Source organism: Plectropomus leopardus, chromosome 21 (genome assembly GCF_026936395.1).
Source record: "Plectropomus leopardus strain MGB_pleo_1.0 chromosome 21, ASM2693639v1, whole genome shotgun sequence".
Classification (NCBI taxonomy): Eukaryota; Metazoa; Chordata; class Actinopteri; order Perciformes; family Serranidae; genus Plectropomus; species Plectropomus leopardus.
This window is the reverse complement of record NC_142196.1, coordinates 16,658,707-16,681,019: the sequence shown is the minus strand read 5'-3', so window position 1 is coordinate 16,681,019 and position 22,313 is coordinate 16,658,707. Positions and strand designations below refer to the sequence as shown.

General features: G+C 38.6%; 1 protein-coding gene across 5 annotated transcripts; it reads right to left on the bottom strand.

The window, feature by feature from the left end:
- Positions 1-1,998: 1,998 nt before the first annotated feature.
- Positions 1,999-22,300, bottom strand: nktr (natural killer cell triggering receptor). Of its 5 annotated transcripts, none has more exons than XM_088071650.1 (17): positions 22,168-22,300; positions 19,835-19,912; positions 18,527-18,601; positions 15,752-15,859; positions 14,888-14,932; positions 12,371-12,458; positions 11,531-11,560; positions 10,646-10,791; positions 9,310-9,529; positions 8,982-9,158; positions 8,792-8,879; positions 8,215-8,363; positions 5,466-8,135; positions 5,167-5,250; positions 4,588-4,647; positions 3,751-3,852; positions 1,999-2,204 (listed from the first exon to the last, which is right to left on the bottom strand). In XM_088071650.1, the coding sequence occupies exons 2-17, from the start codon at positions 19,890-19,892 to the stop codon at positions 2,135-2,137; spliced, it is 4,170 nt and encodes a 1,389-aa protein (XP_087927776.1). In that variant the 5' UTR covers positions 19,893-19,912; positions 22,168-22,300; the 3' UTR covers positions 1,999-2,134. The 5 variants fall into 5 exon arrangements, with proteins under 5 accessions (XP_087927776.1, XP_087927778.1, XP_042366692.2 ...); XM_088071652.1 differs by having other exon boundaries at positions 5,466-8,114; XM_042510758.2 differs by having other exon boundaries at positions 5,466-8,111.
- Between the last annotated feature and the right edge of the window lie 13 nt (positions 22,301-22,313).

The following is a 22,313-nucleotide window of genomic DNA, read 5'->3' as shown; positions in this document are numbered from 1 at the left end:
TGAATTGTAATTAGTTTTGTTAAAAAAAATGTACACACAATAATTCACATACATGTATTCAGATACACTTACATGTACATGAACATGTATTAAAAAAAAGCCTGTAAAGTAGAGAAAACTAAAACTTCAAGGTTAGATAAAGAGAATTAAATTAGATAAAACTAGGAAACATCACTTGTTTTCAGAGTTAAAAACTGATATTTTCTCTTTAATTTGAGGGATTTTTGGGACCCAAAGAGACATGGATGTATAACTGAAAGGGCCAACCACGCACAGGTCGAGGGATTTAAAGTGTCAAGGGCCACTATGGCCTTCACCTGCAAAATGACCAGAGAATTGAAATTATCACAAAGAGACACAGAAAGACCACAAAGAGATGCAAAGGATCAGTGAAGAGACAAAAATGACCTCAGTGACCAGTCAACAACAGTAAAGGGATACAAAAAAACGACGAAATGTGGCAAAATGATCACAAAGTGACAAAACACAACCTAAAAAGACAAGAAAATGACCTCTAACAGACACAAAATTGATTTAAAGAGACACAAAATCACTACAAAGAGACACAAAAGAACCATGAAAAGATGCAAAGGAACAATAAAGAGACAAGAAAATAACTTTGAAAAGTGGCAAAAAATACCACAATGTGACACAACTCAACCGAAAAAGACAAAAAACAAGACCTTTGAGAGACAGAAAATGACCAAACCACCAAAAAGTCTGTCTGGGGCCTTTTGCATATCTGTGTTCAGGGCCAGTGTCTCAAAATCTGCTTCAGCTAAGAGGTTAAGTACCTTGTATTTCACAAAATCAGAAATTGGCAAAAATAACAGAAAATACACATCACAGAAACTATATGATCAAATTTGTCTTTCCAAGGTGAAGAACTACTGCTTCAAATTTTCCTGTCAATTTAATTTTTAAATACAAACTTGACCATCTTAAAAAAATGCCAGGTAACTTGTGGAATATCTTTAACACTAAAATGAAAAAAAAGGACAGTCACTGTAGCAATTCAGTAGGATTTGTAGCTGATGGTTTGTAGCATCATGCAACTCACAAAAGCTCCCGAGAGACAGGCGCTCACACACAGACACCAGCACATTTAAGTGTATGCAAATATTAGCAAAGAGGGAAGCAAACTTTTAATTAGCACTGGGTGTGGTTGATGATTTCATAAAGTATTCCTTTTTTAAAATTTCAATGAAGTGAAAGTATAGTTGTGCATTAATGGGAGTCTTCTAATTGCCTGATATCTAGTAAAAAAGTTACAGGAGATTCTGTAAAAAAAAAACTACAATTAGTATTTGGTCAACGCATTAATTATATCTAACTTACATTCACAAAATTTTGCCGGTATAAAGGCATCACAGTGCAGCTCAGTGGATTGATCTCACACAGGTTTCAGTTCTGAATTGAAAGGTAGATGGCGCCATTGTAGAGGTTCAACTTCTCAAGGTCTATAAAGTGAAATCTGCATGATTATAGTGAGGAAAAACAGAGGTTTAACAGGCTGCGGTATTTATTCAGTGTAAACATTCATAACTGTTCGAATAAATCAGACATACTCTGAATACAGCTTTTAACAATCGTGATACATCAAATTATAGCTTGAAACTGCTAAAATAACTTAGTTTTTCCACTGAACTAGTATGTTTTTAGAGAAAATAAAAACAGTGTTTAAGGCATAACCTCAACCAATACCTACTAACTCCTCAAACACATCAGAACTGAGAGGATTAGACAGTGTAATTTCAGTGTATAAAAAACAGAAGTAGAAAAGGAATACACAATTATACAATAATATAAAATATATACAGCTTATTTCTCAAATTACATAGCGGTTTTGAAACCTCCGGGCTGTTCTCAGCTGTGACAGTCTCTAAAAACAAATCCTGTTGTGTTAGCTTGTGAAGTGGTTTATTCATGTACATTCTATAACATTCATGTCCTCAAAGACTGTCACACGGTACAGTATTAAACTAGTAACAGACAGAATACAACTTTTCCTCTTGGAGCTTTAGTTGCTGATCTGTGATGATAGCAGTAATTGCTATTGTTCGTGCACAGTGTCCAGACTTTGTGGTTTTGCTCCCTCTCAGCAGACTCGAACCAAAAAATCCTGCCTGAGGCCTCAACTGTACCGACTGCTGCGACTGTGACTTCTGCGCCTGGAAGAACTGCGGCTGGAGGAGCGGTACGACCTGCAGAAGAGAGATTAAAATGAAATATTTTACTTTACAGGCATGAATAAATGAGATATATACACTTGGCTGAATACTGAATGTCAAACGGTGCACTTCATAGCAGGCTATGGTGGATTTTTGTCAATCGCTTTCAACACAGTGAAGCTTTCTGTTTGCTGCTTTTGCATTGCTGAGCGCCTCATCATTTTGCTCCTTGTGTTTTTGCAGGAACTTCAATTCAGAGCAGAAAAGTGCCCAATATCATTGCTGTTTTTTCCCATTGTCCAACTGGATGAACTGAGAGGAATCTGCCAATCCAATTTTTGTCCAGCTGTTTGTTCACTAGGTAAGGTAACTAGATACTATCTAACTAATCTAAAAATAAAAATTTCTTGCACAGCAGAATAATGGTCAGGCTAATGGCCAAAATACATGGAGCACAGACCCCGCCTGACAGGTCTGCGGTAGAGCGCATACATTATAAACAACTGAAGCTGCTAATGTAGACTCACTGTATTCGGGACATCACGCTTCCGGATACTTGACCTTTTCACCTAAGTTATTGAAATACTCCCTGATCTCAAATCAAATATGTATCTTTGTCATCAAATGTTCCTTCTCTTAATCTTTTGACATTCAAAGAAGCATTAACTTCACTTCATTAGTGAGAAATCAGGATGAGTTTTCAATGTGCATCCGCAGCTGCAAGAACAAGACACGGGGGAGGATTCTGCCACCGGAAGCTCCAAGGGGGGGAAATCTGTGCCAAAAAAACTCTATTTTCTGGGTGATTTTAATCAACCTCTTAAGTGGTTATACAATGTTTTAGGTCTCGCCTTTTATACATTTATTTCACCTTGTATTATAAAATGTATGAGTTTAGAAGTAGCATTACTCTGCCAAACATGACAGCTCTCTGTCAAAGAAACAGAGAAAAAAATGTGTTTTAAATTTAAAAATTAAACTGTATTTAATGGCATTTGATAAGAAATAATGTACTTTTAGAGCATTAGAAATGCCGGCTGTCTGGAATACCATGATCTTAAATCAAGTCCAGAAAACTGTGAGTGTTCACTGTAGTGCAGACATTGCATTTCTTAGTAGTTTTTTTCTTGATTTCTCTCTAATTATTGCTCAAAAAGGCACCAATCAATCTTGTTTCGACTTGTAAGATTCTCCCCCAGCGGCAAGGGATGCAATCGGCGACAAAGCAAATTTAAAGCCACACGTGTCCAGAATACTGCAAGTCTTCGTCACACAGACCATGGAATCCATGACTGCCTGCGCTTTCATCGCACGGCTTAACTCTTTATGCAGCTGGTCTTTATTCTACACTGATTATACTATTTTCTATTATGAATATAAGGCTTCAACAAAAAAAAAGAGAAAGTGTAGTACACCTCATGTTTGCAACCTGCAAAATGCACTCTGTTTGATCAGGGCCTCAGTGTTTGAATCTAACATTCAAGCACACAAAGGAAAAGAGAAAAGGTTACAAGGCTGATCTGAGACCTGCCGCCTTGCTGATGTCTGTCAGGGTTCACCTCGGGACAGAGTCACTTACCGTGATCGGCGGTCAGAGCTCCTGTAGCTGTCACTTCGTCTGCGCCCTCGTCTCCTGCTCGCACTCCGACTCCGACTGGAATAGCTGTCGTAGGAGTCGGACCTGCATTCAGGTGCAGAAAAATCATTTTAGGTGTATCTCCTGAAGAGTGTTGGATTCACAAAGATTTGTTTAGTTGAACAAGGAAAAGCAAAGTCCTGACAGACATCACTGATTTTATTACAAATACAAAGTAAAGTTATTTAGATGTTGTCTGTGTGCACAATGAAAAAGATTTATTCCTGCTTCATGCAATCGCAGATAATTAATAGCTAAAGATAAGATTGATCTCTTTAAGGCTGCACCTCATGATTATTTCAATTATTCATTAATCTGCTGATTATTTTCTTGATAAATAGATTCATCTTCTCATCTATAAATGGCCAACAATGCCAAAAAAAAGTTTCTACAGCCCAAGGTGATGCCTTTTAATAACTGATTTTGAGAAACCTGAAGAAAGTCATTTTACCAACACAAGACAAAAAAAATGTCTAATGTCTCTAATGTCTTCGCACAAAAGCCTCTGTCTGCTTATGTGTCCGTATCAACAGTTTACATGCTATCATGTTAACTCTGTTACTAAAAACATTATAATACAGATTATGAAAACTGACCGATACTGCAAAAATTCCACAACTGATTCCTAATTTTATTGTGATTAAAATAATGTTTTTATCAGATCATAGTGTATGCACGATCGTGTTAAAAAATGGGCTTACGTGTACTCAGTGACCCCCCACATGAAATTAGACATTTCACTTTGTGAGTGTCTGTTGGTGCATTTAATAGCTCACTGACCTGGATCTCCGACGGCGATTATATGAGCGACTTCTGGAATGACTTCTACTGTACGTCCGACTGATAGGAGGAAAACAAAAAGACTAAATGATACATGTTTAAAAGATACATCGAGACCGATCAATCACAATTATCAATAAAGTACACAATAAAAATGTAATGGGAAGTCTTGGGAGGGCTGTTTTACCCAATCATTTATAACAGGACTTATGACTGTTTTTAAAGGAATGCTTCACCCACTACATGATCATTTGTATGTCAGTTATTCCCTCTGTGTTACTTTGAGTTCGGGAAGAAAGCTAGTTTTTTGCATGCCTCCACAGAAAATGAAGAATCCAAAAACTGAGAAAATTTCTCTGAGAAAATCGGAGAAATTAACTTGAATTAGGACGGCATTTAACAACAGCAAAACATCTGTTTACAAACTTCCATAAAACTTGAGCAAAATGTCAAGATACCGAAACCTCCCGAGCTTCAGGGTTAACTATGAGGTTTCCACGGATTTTACCTGGAAACATTTCCCCATTTGGGCCAGTTAGGTGCCACATTAGATTATTAAATCAGTGTTTCAGTTTGTACCTGTGACTCCTGTAACTTCGGTATGTGCTGCTACGAGAGCGCGACCGTCCTCTTCCACGTCTCCTCCGGCTCCTGCTACGGCTCCTAAAAGAATTACGTGGCGTTATAAATTACATTTAATCCAAGTTGGGACAAAAGGTCTGTGCTACAGACACAGAAGCTTCTAGACTAAATGCTCCACATCCATCAAGTTTATCACTTTACAACAATCTTACCCAAGACGCCTCTGCAGCATCTTATAAAGATTTACTGATGGTGCCCTCGTGGTCTTCATTTCATCAGAGTGCTTTTTGTCTTACCTGGAAGAGTAGCTGGAGCTGCGGGATCTGCTCCTGGACCTGCTGTAGGAGTGGGACCAGCCTCTGGACCGGGATCGGTGACTGGAAACAGAACGTGACTTCTTCGGGGACCGTGATCCCCGTGTATTCCCCACAGAAGGGGATCTCTCCTCGCTGGAGCTCTCTTGGTTCCTAGGCCTCTGGTTGAGCCGCGCAGTCTTGCGGACCTCATCGAACAGGGATCCTGGTCGGACCCGGCTTTTGCTTTTTATCTCCATTCTCACTCCCTGCGTGCTGGACGTCTGATTCTCTTGATGTTGGGCGGTTTTTGTGGTGACAGGCGGCACATTCACATTCTGCAGAGCTGACATTCCTTTCAAAGGCCTCCATTTGAAGTTAATTACAGTGCCGGTGGGTTTGCTGCTGGTTGCTTCATCTTGCAGTCCAGCAGCTGTTGTTGTGGATGTTACAGAGGGCTCTTCTTTGCTCTCAGGTACAGCATGATCTCTAGCTGCTGTTCCAGAAGACTTTGAGGTAGATTTTAGGGTTAATTCAGGGGTTTTGTTATAAAAATCCTGTGTAACAGGAACTTCTACAATTTCAGCATCGTGCTCTGGGGTACAAATGTCCATGTCATCTAATGACTCTTGCTCTTTGATACCGGGTATGTTAGCACTGCTCCTGTTCGATGACTTAAGATGAGGTTCGGTGTGTTTTGGGTTTTTGTTGATACATTCTTGTTCTCTCTGTGGCACTCTCTCTTTTTCTCTAGTAGGATTATTGTTTAGACTTTCATTCACGCTGCCTCCACCAGGCTTTTCTTTGACAACTCTACCAGGACTGTGCTTCTCTCGTTTCGATTCATCCTCGTCTTCCTCCTCTCCGAACTCCAAAGGAGGCTGCCAGTGAAAAGTCTCTTTGAGCTTCTGATGTTTCCTCTTCGATCTCTTTCCTTTGTCCTTACTGTGATGGGAACTACTTTTGTTCTCACTTCTTCTCTTGTGTTTATGCTTACGTTTGGCCTTCTTCTTGCTTTTGTGCTTCTCAGGCTCGGAGAGCTTTTCAGCACTTTCCTCCTGCTGACCAGAAGCAGCAGCAGCGGCGGCAGCAGCAATCTTTTGTGCCAGCTCAGCCACCGCCTCCGATGCCTTTTTGGAAGTCTCCTCGTCTGTTTCTGAACTAGCCTCTCCTTCCTCTTTTTCAGATATTGCCATTGTTCTGGCAGTTACGTTTTCAGAATCACTTTCTGAATTCCATCCAGTGAGAGCAGACAACTTCTTGTCAAGAAATTCTCTGGACTGAACTGCTCGTTTTTGCTTTTTTGACGGAGCAGGACTGTTGTTTTGGCCTGCTTTATCGCTGTCACTATCCCACTCAGACCTGCTGTTAAAGCTCTCTGCCGGCACTGAGCTGTGATGCTTCGTCTCTTGATCTTGCGAGCTGCTTTTCTCTTTTATTTTCTCCAAAGAGCCACTTCTGTTGGAGACACTGATATGAGGACTGTGCTCACAGCCTGCCCTCTTCTCTGATCCTGACTGAGCATCTTTACTACTGGTGAGTGAAATGTACTTATCTAAATTTTTAATCCTCCTCAGAGAGCTGTAGTACTCTTTCCATTCCTTGTCTAGTGAATTCTTCTTGTTGCCACGTGTTTTCTGGGAGTTGTCAGAGTCCGATCTGCTGTAGGATGATGACCTGCTGTTATACTGACGAGGGGACCTGGACTTGGACCTACTATGACTTCTGCTCGGTGAGCGACTGTATGAGCGGCTGTAGGACTTGCTTCTGGAGGACCTGCTGCGTGAGCGCCCTACAGGTTTGTGGCTTTCAGAGTCACCCGGCAGACGCTTTGGTGTGACGGAAGTCTGAGCTTTTTCTGTAACACTAGCTACTGTTTGTCCGGTGGAGGAGCTGGAAGCTACTTTAGCTTTAATCTCTTGAATATGGATATAAGACGGCTTCCAGGGCTTTTGACCGGGTTTCCAGCGTGAGGGCGGGGGACTGTCGCTCATTGGGATCACAGGGACGCTTTCGGGAGTCGGGACATTTGGGAGTCTGGGGACAGGTGTAACTTTGCTCTCTGGGGGCTTCTCAGGCATCAGGGCGTCGGCTTTGGGCTTGCTGGCTTTCCTCTTTCTTGGAGTCCTGCATAAACTCCTCTTTCTGGATGGAGACCTAGACCTGTACCTGGATCTTGATCTTGACCTGGATCTAGACCGGGATCGAGAATAGGACCTTGATCTGGACCTAGACAAAGACCGACTTCTAGACCTAGAAAGACTTCTGGATCTTGAATAAGACCTGGACCTCCCTCTAGATCTGGATCGACTGGAAGTGTAGGATCTTGAGTAGGACCGTGAGTCTCTGACAGACACAGAGGATCGCCGTCTCCTCCGACTTGATGAATTATGCTGATTTGAAGAGGAGCGGGATCTTCTGGACTTCCTTTCTGAAGACACTGACCTTTCACCCTCAGACAGAAGAGGCTCTCGTGGTTTGTTCTTGGAGCTCTTCTTCTTACCACGTTTCTGTTTTTTGGCCTTCTTCTTGTGTTTGGCTTTTTTCTTCTCTTTCTTCTGTTGGCGGCGAAGGACGGACCTCTCAGAGCTGCGGTCTGAGGAATGTTCAGCAGACCGGGACCATGCGGAGTCACTTCTGTCATCCCATCTGCTTGAGGAATGGTCATTCAATCTGTTAAGTCAAAAGATGCATGAAGAAAAAAAAAAAAAACTGATGATCTAAGTTACAAAGTAAAAACACTGAGTCCTACTTGTCTCCTTTGCTCCATCTCTCAATGCTTGGAGGTTGATAAACTTTGGTTCTCTTCATTTCTTCTTTCCAGTGCGGTGGAGTTTCACTGCTACCGCGTTCTTCAACAGATGCAGAGCGCGATTTAGACCTTGTGGGGGTGTGATATCGCTGCAAAATAGTAAAAACAGATGGATACTTAAAACACCATTAATAGGATTGCATCAAAACTCTTAAAGACTCCTGAAGGGACAGTTCATTACAAAATCAAAGTACACATTTTTCCTTTTACCTATGTTGCTTTTTATCATTCTTAATTGTTCTGGTGTGATTTGCCAAGTGATGGAGATATTGGCCGAAGAGATGTCTGCCTGCTCTTCAAGATATTGGAACTAGATGGCAAATCTTTGCTTTAGATTGTGACCCCTAAAAGGAAGTCTTCTTGTGACCTCTTGACACTGGAAGTGAATAAATCTTGGGCCTTGGAATTAAGCAAGGTGGATGAAGTACACTTACAAGCAGACTACTCAAAGAACAAATAATACATGAACGCCACATCTAAAGAGACAAATCACTGATTTGAGTTGAGGTGAGCATACCATTGTTCCTCTGCCTTTGATCTTCCGTCCGGACTTAGAGACAGCCGGTTTCTGGTCAGCTGACAGAGACGTTTCTTCTTTCTCAACTCTGCAGAGATCAAATTTCAAAGTAAAAGCCTACCATTTTTACTTAGGTGTATACTTTTTAATGTAGAAGCTGAAATATATATATATATATATAAAAACTGACATCACTGTTTTATCATCCTGAGACGGCATGTCCCGCCGCAGCAGGAAGCGGTTCTCTGGCACGGGTGGGATTTCCTCCGGTCGGACTACAGGCTTCTCTCTCTTCCCACTCTGCTCTTTCTCTCCTTCCACTTCATTTTCTCCCTCCAGCGCTTCTCTTTCCACAGGACTGTGAGAGCTGCGACGACACGACAATATGCAAAACAATATTTTGTCATGCAAAGAACCAACCTGTTTCATAGCTCTTACAGCTGACAGCGAATCATACTGGCTCATCTGAGGTACATGCAAGTTATTATTTAAGTACGTTAAGATGTGAAACAAACTACCTTTGCTTGGAGGGCAGAGCATCAGTGTTCTCCTTCTTCGATTCCCTCCTTTTCTTTTTAGGCCGTTTACTCTTTGCATGTCTCTTGTGCTTACGAAGTTTGTGCTTTTCATCGGATTCACTTTCAGATCCCCCTGAAGAGGAGAACTGGGAGGACGAGTCATGGGAATTGAGGGACGAGTCAGCAGAATGGGAGGTTCTTTTCCTCTTGCCCTCAAGTACTAAAGCAAGAAATATAACAGCATGTATGTCATTTGATTAAAAAAAGTAAGTAAGAAGGAAAAGTTCAAATGCCAGGAGTCACTTTCAGTGCGGTGTAACGCTACAACAACTAAGGCTTTGTTTTGTTCTCTCAGTATGTTGAAAGCAGGCCTGGCAGAGTCAGGTGGGCACATGCCAACTGAACTTCACAGAGATCACCTCACTGATCCTCATTAAACAGAAGATCAGGTTACATGCCTCACAGCTAATGCCAGTGGGGGGAAAATGCTGGCATCAAAATGCCAACCTCTTACTAAATGAGCACAAAATATGACCCAGTTACAATCAAAGGCAACACATGTTTTTCACCACAGGAGACAAAAGAGAATACATAAAGGTGTAAACTTATGTATACATCACTAAAAAATGATAGATAATATCTATTTTAAGCTTTTGTATTAAAGCAGGGGCAGTCAGTTTTATTTTGGAGCCACTGGGCAAAAAACCCTTAGTAATCCATGTGGACTGAGACAAAAGTAGATTTCTGCACCTCCTCTTGGCTCTAACTTGCTCTAAAATCTAGCCTGAGATGGGAGGCTCTGGCCAATCACAGGTCATTTGAGAGAGATGGCATTCCTACTGGCAGTTCTGCTAATGCAGATGTGTGTGCAAGTCTTTATTTGTCAAAAAAATCCCATGAGAAGCTCAAAACCAACAATGCACTGATGGAAAAGTGTTTCTTTTGAATCCAAACCCTTATGTAACTTCGTCCTCAGAGCTCCATTGTTGTCCGAAAACGATTAAACACACATGAATAAAAAACATTGATTAAATTAGTGACTGAAGATAGTCCCCATGTGTAAGTAGCATTTGCTAAGAACTGCAATGGCCAGCTGTTTTTAATAATTAAGAAGAAATTACTGAGCCCTTTGTCAAAATAAAACAATGTATTTATAACCCATTTATTGGGTTTTACATCTTCAATCAGAGTGAGCTGGGGACTGAGTGCCACATGCAAGGAAGGAAGATCTGATTTTTGGCATTTACATTTGATTTGTTGACAATAAAATAACAAATGAACAGAAAAAAAAGCCAATCCTACCTTTCAAAACACGTAGATTAGCTACTGTACTCACCATCATTAGCGGACTTGGTGATAAGTTGTCCGCAATCTATCACTCTCACATCAGCGTAAGGTCTGCTGGCTGAATCAGTCTTCAGCCCCTCGATCTTCTTAATCACTTCAAAGCCGGAGATGACCAGACCAAAGACGACGTGGACTCTGCAGAGAGGCAGAAACCTGTTAGAACTATACAAAAAACAACCAGCTTCCTACCATGATTGAAGGTATCATGCACGAACACACCATTTTCTGCCAAAGTTAGAACAGTTTTGATTATTTCATATGAGAGAGTTCTATAGTTTTTCTTTGTGCTCATCACGCTGGTTTGAAGATGACTGGACTGAGTTGGAAAAAAGTGACCTCACCTCGTAGGAATGCACGATATGCGGATTGTTGCAGATATTTAGATATTTTTTAACTTATTTTGGTGATTACCAGTGCTGAAATATGCAGATACTTTTTCCACCTTATTTCCAAGAACATCATTTCTCCTGTAGTGAAATTAACAAACTATTATGCCAACTTTTATCCTGAGAGCCCACTGGAAGATGCAGATGTAAAAAATGTTTTTGTGTTTGTTCATATTCACTGGGCATAAAAGAAACTACTTCAACCAGCTACATGCAAAACATGCCATATTTATTTTTGTGTAAAGTTTTTGAACAAAACTATAAAATTCCTGCCACTTTCACAGACTTAGATGATGCTCTCCCTGTGACAATCCTAACAATTGCCACAACACAGGGCTAATGTGACTGGTTTCAACTAATAATAGTTGCATAATAAGGGCGTCATCTTATCGGCCTGTCATATCAACAGAATTTTCATTTCAGGTCTACATGCCGATATTATCCTGCTAATGAATCATCATTAGAATAAAATAAAAGTTATATTTTACCCGTCGAGATGAGGTGCCATCTTGGTTGTGCTGTTTGTGGAAAATCCAGCAAAGGAGCCAGGAAAGGTCGAACCAACAGCAGGGGTGGGGTCATGAAAAAAGGAGAAAAAGGAGAAAAGGAATGAGAATAAAAAGTAACTTCAAAGAAGTGCGGGTGCTACTTTTCCACAGGAAAAATCTCAAAAAGGTACAGAATTTGTGAGACCATCTTTTGTTCAATAATATTTGATTGCAAACCAATTTAGAAAACACTTGTACTTTGGGCTGTTGAATTAAAAACAGCCATAAACAGGCAATAAAAACCCTCAATAACAGAGTGTGGGCTATTATATAAAGAAGAGTCTGTATAAATATTCTTATGTTTCAAGAGTTTCACTCATTCGTAATTTATGGTGACAACCTGTTTTAGTGATGAAAAAAGTTTACAAAGCCAATCAACCTCAAGCCATATGTGAATACTGTTGCAAACATATCCAAAATAAACACTGTACTCTGCAGAAGACTTGTAAATACAAACTACTGAATGATAAATACAGTCAGGAGAGAGAGAAACACAGCCTTGGAGACACATTACCTTGGAAGAGCAGGATGCTAGAGTTTCTGTAAATTTTACACAAAAACGGCAAGAGAAAAAATGTAACACATTTGTAGGTAAAATAAAGAATGAATCCATGTTTCTCTGCACTTTGAAAATCTAACTGCACACAGAGACGGGGTTGCTGACAAATTCTACAGTTTCAAAAGGGACAGAAAGCAAATAAATAATGTAAGTGAGCTGTCAGTTAAATGGTATAGGTGGTATAAGGTGCAGAGGGGCTTGATTTACTGAAGGTTACTCACATGAAAAACTGTGAACCGTTGGTGTCCTTCCCACGATTGGCCATCGACAACAGGAAGGCTCTGTCGTGTTTGAGAATGAAGTTCTCGTCTGTTTGGAGCAGAGAAGGAGGTGTCGAAGTGTCAGAGTTTGTTCTCTGATACATAAAAACAGAAATATTCAGGGAAGAACAGGAGAAGTGGAACAGGACCATTTTTAATCCATCAAACCTAATCATTGTCTCACCAACCAGTCCTTCAGCAAAGGCACAGTTTTTAAAGGTTATTTTGATTACTTCTAGTCTTTGGACTAAAAACCATTACCTACAAATTACATTCATTTCACATTATTCATGCCTTCCACATAATAATATATTGGTTTCCATTCATTTGAAGAGTAAATTTGTTATTTTCCAATCTGAGTCCTATTTTTCCATGTGCCTAAGTGACTAATGGAGAAAATCATTTTTGTGCCAGTACTGAGTGAGACCGCTGCAGTTGGCACTTGGGGTAGATGCACACTGTCAATGTACGTGCACTAAAAGTTCTTGTTTTTTGCAGCTGACAAGCTCAGATTAATATTCTAAGTGTCTGACAACATTATGGACAGGATCCCTACAGACTTTTTTTTTTTTGTTAAAGAGCAGAATCTCTTTTGTTTAACCAGAAACAACCCCAAAATCACAATCACCAAACACACCAGACTCCATTTAAATAAACAGTAATTTAAGCATGCTTAGAGCCAACATAATTTCACATCTAAGTGAGTAAAATGAGGGTTTATTTCAACCAAACCAGAGTTAGTGATTGTTGAAACAGTGGACAGACCAAACAAAATGATTTTTGTGAGATTTATATTATTTCTGTCGACTCTGAATGAAGTGTGTTTACAGTGATAAAATCACCATTTATTTAAATGGAGTCTGGTGGGATTGGCAATAGCAATTTCGGGGCTGTTTATGGTTAAACAAAAAGAATCTTACTCTTTATCAAAAACGTCTATCTATGTGGGAAGCCTTTCAACTAGTCTTCGAATAATAACCTGAACATGACTTAACTTGCAGTGTGAACATGCTCTGAATGGTTACTTTGCTGAACCACTTTTTAAAAAAATGTGGAAAAATAGGGGCCAGGTTGAAAAATATTAATCTTGCCCTTAAACATGCTATTGGAGGCAAATGGCTTAAACTTGAAACCTGCTTCAAATGGAATATTCATCCATTGCCTTTCTTCTAAAATGATCTTTATCTTAAATTATCATCTAGTGGCTTTACATTCTCAGTGACAGTAAATTCAAAGAGGAGTCGAGCAGTTTTAGAAATGGTGCATCATGTGCTATGCTATCAAAATATTATAACACTTCTAAAAACTGTGCAGAAAAGTGTGACAGTAATGTAGTTTGGACCAAAACAAGGCCACTAGATGCTGAATAACCCATTTAAAGTCTGCTAAAGATGATTTTCAAAATGAATGGAAACCAAACATATTGAATGTTTTGGAAAATTGTCCCACAGTGATGCAGAATATTAGTAATTTAATAGCCTAAAATATAAAAGAATCCACTGGAATTATCCTTTATATTTAAGACAGAAAGGTTTATGTAGATACTCAATTAACTACATGCAAAATAAAAGCTAAGAGTCATAACTATCATTAAATTATTTGCAAATATTCAGAAATTTGGAAAACACACAAAGTAAAATGATAAAAACAAACAAATTGTATCTAAATATGCTGTGATACATTTAGTTTGTTTTACTCTCTATTTGCTTTCCTATTCTCTTCTTAATTGCATTTAAATGTCCTTTTATAATGTGTTTCCTTTGCACGATGTCTCTCCATGCTTTCGATGTTTTATGTCAAGCACTTTGTCTTGCTGCAAAAATATGCTATATAAATAAACGTGTCTTGCCTTTCCATGATGCAAGACTGAATATCTTTTTTCTGCTGTGGTGCTCTTTTTTTATTGCAGAGAAACCTGCAGCCCTATATCTGACTACATGTCACTGTCGTCATGTAGCTATAAATACCCCATTTATAACATAAAAAGTAACCTGAGCTGCCTGAGGCTTTGGGGGTGGTGGTAGCTGTCTGAAGAGAAAATCCTTTAACATCTCTTCCGTACAAATTTGCACCATTGCAAACATTTGCACTGTTTTGACTGACAGAGGAAGGTGGTGGGGACAATGTTGACATGGTGTTACTGAGCTGTGTACATCTCTTACCTTCTCATTTTGCAATAGACCACTCTATAAATAAAAGAATATGTTGAAAATTTTAGGCAGGAAGATTGTAGCTTTCAGTAAAGAGAATACCTACTCTCCATGCTGATTTGATAAAGCCCACTACGGTTACTAAATAGAAGACAGCACTACACAATGGAAAAGTGAAGGTCAACGGAGTCATACAAAGGAAAATTCACAAGAGACCCATTATTACCACATGCAACATTACGCTCATGCAAATGTAGCTACACCATATTTAGATAAACATTTATGAGACATCAACAATGGTTATTAGATAATATGATATTCCCATTACCTTCAAAATAGCCACCGTATATGGACTCTCCCCCTCTTCCATTTCCTGCAGAGATTAACACAATGATATAATTAAACCAATTACAGAACATTACAGAAAAAGTGCTGTCTCATTGGCATTTTAGACAAAGAAAGTGCTTAATGTGTTTTTATAGGACACATTTTTGAAGTGGCTGCCACATTCAGGAACAGCGTGGTCTCCTGGATTCCTGCAGTAAACATACTGGCACTTAGCTGGGACTAATAGCATCTATCTATATCAGTTTTTGTAGGTAGTTCATTGTTGGCTGTGACATCCTGCAAAGCATCACTAGTACTGAAAACTTAGGGTGCTTTCTTATGTAACCTGTTTGGTTCAGTTAAAACAAACTCACATCTGTTTGTCCATTAGGTACAGTTTATTTGGGCTGGTATGAAAGCTGCCAATTCAACCCTGGTGCGGACCAAACAATCAAACAGAGACCGCCCGAAAAGGAGGGATTTATGATAGCAATTATGTGATTTTAGCATGATTTCAAAAACTAAACTACTAACTACCATCTGCTGATCTTGAAATTTGTCCAAGTGGAAACACCGTCACAGAGGCAGAGACACACCTCTTATTTTTCCCTAGCAACTTTAAAAATATTTCTCCAAATCTACTAATGTCTTGCAGTTTTTGGAACCTTTCTTTCTTTTTTTTCCATGTTAAAAAAAACAATTTTTTTAGTTCAAAGGGTTAAACAAACCAGGCAGTAGTTTTTTTCCACAGCAGTTCTGTTGCTTTCCATTGGATTTTATGTAAAAACACTTTGACACAATCTAGACAATTTGATCAGACACACACTTTCCAACGTAAATGAGCTTATACGTTACACGTTATTACCTTCGGTGAAGTCGCCACCCTGGACCATAAAGTTCTTCACAACTCTGTGAAAAGTGGAGCCTTTGTAGCACAGCTTTTTCCCTGTTAGTTTGCCAGTTCCCTTTTCACCTGCAATGACACATGTTAACTCAGCTCTAATTCAACACAAATCATTCAACAGATACTATATGAAGAGCTTTAGCATACTCCAGATGCCTTGAGGTATTAATAAATGCTTTTCTTGAATGTTGTCACATTTCTAAACCAGAGGTGGAGGACATATTTAGTTTCTTTACTTCAGTAGAAGTACTAATACAACTCAGTGAAAATACTCTGTTAAAAGGCAAAGCCCTGCATTGAAAATGGCACTTAAGTAAAAGTAATCAAGTATAATCAGGAAAATACACTTAAAGTATTAAAAGAGAAAGTATCTAATAGAGAGAAAAATCTTAAAGAAATAAATATATAAAAATAAAAACTATTCAAAAAAAGATTGGCATAATGACTTAATTTTTTTTAATAGTTGCCAAAGTAACCAATTCAGAAAAATAAAACATACACCAGAAAACTCAAAACTGTTAAAGAGAGAAAGAAAAAAAAAGAAAATGACTTAAATGTTTATTAAAATAGCTGTCAAAGTACACAATACAGAAAAATCTTTTAAAAAAAAGAAACACCCAAAAATTAAAAACAATTCAGAAAAATAAATAAAATGACTTGAATGTTTATTAAAATAGTTGTGAAAGTACCTAATTCAGAAAAATGTGAAAAACACAAAAAAAAACCAAAACTATTTGAAAAAATAAAATAAATAAAAAAATAACTTAAATGTTGATAAAATAGTTGCCTGTTTACTTTATATCAATCAGCTTATCGAATAATTGACTAATCACTTCAGTAGTCTTCTTGTGTTTTTTAGACAAAAATCTAAATTTGTTAAGTAACTGGTGACTAACGAGGGAATAAACCACAGTTGGGGAAGGGAGGGGGGTGTTGAATAATCTGGATGCCTTTGTTCAGGCATCCTGTTGTTAATACAGGGCCGCAGTATTCATTAAAAATTTTCCCCTGGAGTGATACCAACAGGGGACAGACTATGGGCCTAAAGCTATTACCCCCCCGGATTTCCCTTTCCCCAGGGAGAGAGCAGACGAGAATGCTGAGATTTCATTAGATGTGTTGGTGTGTTTGAGAGCGCTTTCAGAAGACAGAGGGCTGGCTGTTCAAATGGGCAGCTTAGGTTTCTAATCTTCTACCATTTTGCTTCACTGACTTCAGCATTGTTCCAAGGGTTTGGTTTCTTATGGTGTGAGCTGATCCCCTCTTAAAAAGGACACATTAGAAACTTGGAGAAAGCCACAGCAACAAGTTGTGTACATCACTGATGACGTTTACATGCACATAACTGTCCTGTTTTTGCCCTTATTCCAAAAAAGGTAATATTCCTTCTAAACTGTTTACATGTCTAATAAAAATTTATATTCCACTAACACTCTCGTCTAGATGCAGATGTGCATACTCCGATTAAGGTGACAAACGTCATGTTAGGGCACGTTAAGTACAACAGCTGGAATTGCTTGTAATTTTGTTGTTTTGCATCAAAAGAGAATATAGATTTTTTTTCACATTTTCCTATTGGTGGTAGACTTGTTGGACTCTCTCTTTCATTCTTTCATCTTCTTGAAAAAGTCAGTGCACATCAAAAAACCTGCTGATATCTACGTTTTTCATAAAGTTTAAAAGCATGTATGTCAGATTTTCTTTTGCATGCATCTCTACCCCACAGCGTTGTAAACTGCGGGCAAATTAGTTTGTGTACAACGTATCCATGACAATGCACAGCGCCAACCGTAAACAGACGAGAGGCCGAGCCCTGCTGAAAACCCCGGTTGAGACAAATATTCCAAATTGGCTGTATACGTGCCCAAATAATGCTTCTAATAGACAAATAATACCATATCCAACGTTTTCATTGGAAAAGGTTAAATTTGGAAAAGGGACAGATTCTGAATGTATAAATGGAATATGCTGTTTATATGACCTGCATCAAATTCATAATATTGGCATATTAAGAATGACAGGGTAATATTTGTGTGCACGTAACTGGAGCCACTGTGCGGTGTTGTGTCTGTGTGTCCAGGAAAAGGAACAGACTAACCAGCCATCTCCCATGTCTGCCCTTGCCAGCATCACATTCCCGTCAGCCAGGTGGGGTGAAAAATGAGAGGGAGTATCGATCTGCAGTCTGTTTGCAGATTTATGGCTATCTCTAGGCAGACCGCTGCTACTACAGTACACTGTGTTCTACTCAGTGGGATGAAATATGTAGAGAGGCAGACCAGGACCCGTTTATGCATCCAGTGACTCCATCTGTCACTGGACCATTTACACTACAACCATAGCTCCTTTCCTCAAGATATCAAATGACCAAAGATGTGTGTGTTGTGCATTTCTGTGTCTCTTATTTTCCATCATATTCTCATTCATTTATCTACTCATGATTATTTTTATGGCATAGACAGTATCTACCCTGGCCACTTCAACCACAAGTAAATCCCCAAAGTCTCTGCTATATTGGAGAAATCAGTGAAATAACGTAAAATTTTACAGAATACTATAATGTCAGTTGCATTTCTGACAAATACAAACAGACAAGATTCATCTCTGTAACAGGTTTCTCTTCTTCTTTTTTTTTTTTTTTACTTTTTGAAACACAAGTATTTGGTTATTCAAAGCAGTGAACTTTGCAGAAGACCAATAATGAAAAAAACATGTCTTTGACTGAACATTACTCACCAGTGCACAAACAGAGAAAGTTTTTGCTTGTCTTGGGACAAACATCCGAGAAAAGTTGAAATACTATGCGCCCAACTATAAAACACAAAAAAGAGAAAAACATTTGCTCACTTCAACTTGTAGATATATATATATATATATATATATATATATATATATATATATATATATATATATATATATATATAAAAATATATATAAATGTTTAAAGATATGACACTTTGTCCAAAAAAAATGTGGTTACGTTCATAAGCTAAGTTCTGACTGGTTTTCCTTTGTTGCAAAGATCCTAAGTACTCACACAAAGAAGCAAAAACTTGAATGAGGTTTATTTGAGATTACAAATATGGCCGCTAAATTCCTTCTAACTTACATCTGGGTATCTCCAATATCGACTTGATGTCCTAGTCCGAAATTTTCTCCTTCTGCACGCGGTTCTATGCTATAAAACTGCATAACACGGTCAAAAACATTTTGTTATCCAATCCTAGGCAGCATTCACATCATCTTCCAAGTACCACATTTTACTACTCTCTTTATGCCATGCACACTAAACAGCCGTACAGCACTACACCTGTCGTAATAACAAATTATACCTGTATTCTTTCAACACAGAATTAATAGTAAATATATACATAACCTTAGCATAGTCCACTATCATACACTATTCAAAATACACAGAAACTATTAATACAATAAGAACCCTTGCAATATGTCACATCAACAGAGACATTTTACCAAATATAAATATGTGCTTAAGTGGCTTTTTCAGAGGTGTTGCAAAAAAAAAGGACAGGGATGCAATTAAGAGTTACGAGTAGCCCAAAAGTTACAACACTGCACACTTTTAATTGGCTTCCAACAATTAGGTGGATCCTGTGGTGAAGCTCATACCTTGCCATACCTGCCTGGTGGGGGATTGCTGTTCCTCCCTTTTCAAACATGAGTCAATTACAATCACTTAGCCTAGAGCCACTTAACTGGTCTTTACACTCACATCAGCTGCACATAGTTCCTGCTTGAAAAGTGCATAATGCTAACAGCTTCTCAGGCCTTGACTTCAACATAACCATTCAGAACAGATATGGTTACGAACACACCACCTGCGTGCCACTGAGTGTTACACTTTCATTTTGTACACCCAAATTAAAATATATAAAGCAATGCTACAAAAACAAACTAGTGTATACACTTTAAACATACTTATGAATGATGTCAGTTCAAAGTAATTGGCCATAAAGGTGAGCTAAAGATTTTTAGGTGTCTAACTAATTCTCCAACCTGTGAAGTGATTTTAAATTCTCTTACCTGGCTCCCGGTTGAGCTCCACATCAAAGTAACACTGAGGGCGGTCTTTCACCCCCATTGTGATCAAAGTCCAGTGACCTAAAATGTAGAAAGAGTGCAAAAAGCTAAGCAGGAAGAATAATAAGCTTCCCTATCTTACAGAGGCTGTGAGCTTCTGAAGTGTACACCTACAAAATACAGCATATTTAGAGGAGTGTGTTGGAAAACAATGTGGAGAGACTGAAAGACAGCGAGGGAGGAAAGAAACAGAAAGGGGAGGAGAGAGGGAGGGGAGGGGAGTGAGAGAGAAGTCTATGGGGAATCGGTACTGGCTATGCAAATCCAGGCAGAGTACAGCTTCCTTGCTGTACATTTTAAACCCTGAATCCATTGTCCACTTATCACTGGTATCACTGTGTCAACTGTCACACACTCCTGCTATAACTACTGAGTCAATGACATTGCTGCACAATGTTTACCCGGTCAAATTATTGGGTAATCATGACACAACCTAAATCATGTTTCCGAAACCCTGCCTTGACTTGTTAAATGTTCCTCTCCTGTTGCATAAAAAAGACAATATACTATTGTTACTTATGACAACATACCAGCAATCTGTGTGTCAGCAGCTTATGTGCACACATCACATACTACACTAACACGTCTGCCTTGCAAGACATTGTGTCGCTGGCAAAGCGCAAGACTGCAAGAAAGCAGAGCATCCAATAATCTGTCAGCAAGGTCTGACTATTAAAAGCTTAATGTTCTCAGAATTTGCATGATACAGGCTGCATATTGTTCAGATGCTGAGTCACTGTGCTGACATGTAAGAAACCCTACCTCCCATGGTGTGATGGGCGTTGTGGAGGTGGCAGTGAAACTGGGGGACGGAGAGCAAGCACTGATGCTGCTGTTAAAGGGTCTCTGCAGCTTAAAGCAAGGTTAATTTAAGACTTTTTAAGATTTTTTTCCTAAAGTAACTTGGAGTCAAGTTTTAGATCAATTTACTAATAATCAAAATTTAAGACCAATTTTACGTATCGTAACACACTGTTTTTGTCTAAGGAAAAAGTTTTATCATGTACGTCAAATGTTGAATAACCAACCCTTTTTAGAGTAAAACACAATGAACATATATTGTCACGAAAGTTTCTTTTTTGTTTACCAACAGAAGTTGGAAATATCTGACATTTTTCTGGATGATTTCCTTGGCAATTTTGTGCTTCTCAATCTGCATTTCCATCATGACGAGGTTAAGAAAATACATTTATTAAATGATTTAGCTTGGTAGATAAATAGATAGATAGATAGATAGATAGATATCCATTATTTTGAGATTTTACAATGCTACTTCAGAAAAATACTAAACAAAAAACATTCATAAAATTCTACCTCCCATGTCTGAGCATTTAGGACTTTTGAAAGATTAATTAAATAATTTTAACATAAATTAAGGCCTCGTTTTTAAATTAATGAATATAATTAAAAGATTTTTAGGATCCACATTAAGCTTGTGATAGCTGGATCACAAGGGAAAAGATGCAGCTTTTACTTAATGAAAACATTTGTTACAGTCAGAAGGAAGACATTTCTACAACTTCATTTATCAAGCTTCAGCAACTTTGATTTTTAGCCAATTAATGAACAGTTCATGATGCAGTGGAGTACAACAATTTACATCAAATGATCAAAAAGACACTGGAACAGTGTCTAAAGTGTACTGCATTCACAAATCAGACAAATGTTGACAGCAATGCACTATATTTATAGCCAAATTCACACCATAGTTCAAACCAAGACTTTGTTTGATGTACTGGGAATGGTATTATAAGATTGTAAAACTTCCCTGCCAAAAATAGACAGCAATAATGGACTGCAAAAGTCACACTGCACGAGGCATTTCAAGTATTTAGTTCTGTTATATTGGAGGTAACGTGAGCTACGTGTCCTACAAGTCGTGATGACCAGAGTAGTAAATTCTGTACATTATTTACCTTAATATAAACCAAGTATAAATGTGATGCATCACATATTGTCGATACAAACCAGGAACAGCTCACCATCAGTCAGCATTTAACTATTAACTGACCCCACCAATGTCCGCACTCACGACCTAATAACGACAAGTTCAAGCTATATTTAGAGCAATAACAGAGCCGAAAATACTGACTAGCTGCAATGCTAACAACGGCTAACGTTATCACAGACGTATAAAATGGTTGAGCTAGCGGCTAGCTAACGTTAGCTAGCTTCCGTTAGATTTCTCCCAGCCGCAATAACGATTCACATTTAATGTAACATTGAAAACGAGATTGCAGGTTATCAAAATGTACTTGTAACACAGCGTAACTTACCTCTGTACAGTAGCTAGCCAGACAATTAGCTAGTCACTGTCGGTCGACAATTAGCAATGTGCTAACTTCACTTTTAAGTGAAGAGATTGGTGCTAGCGTGCGCTGCATAAACTCCTGGTTATTTTGTCCCTCCTGGCTTCCTTAGA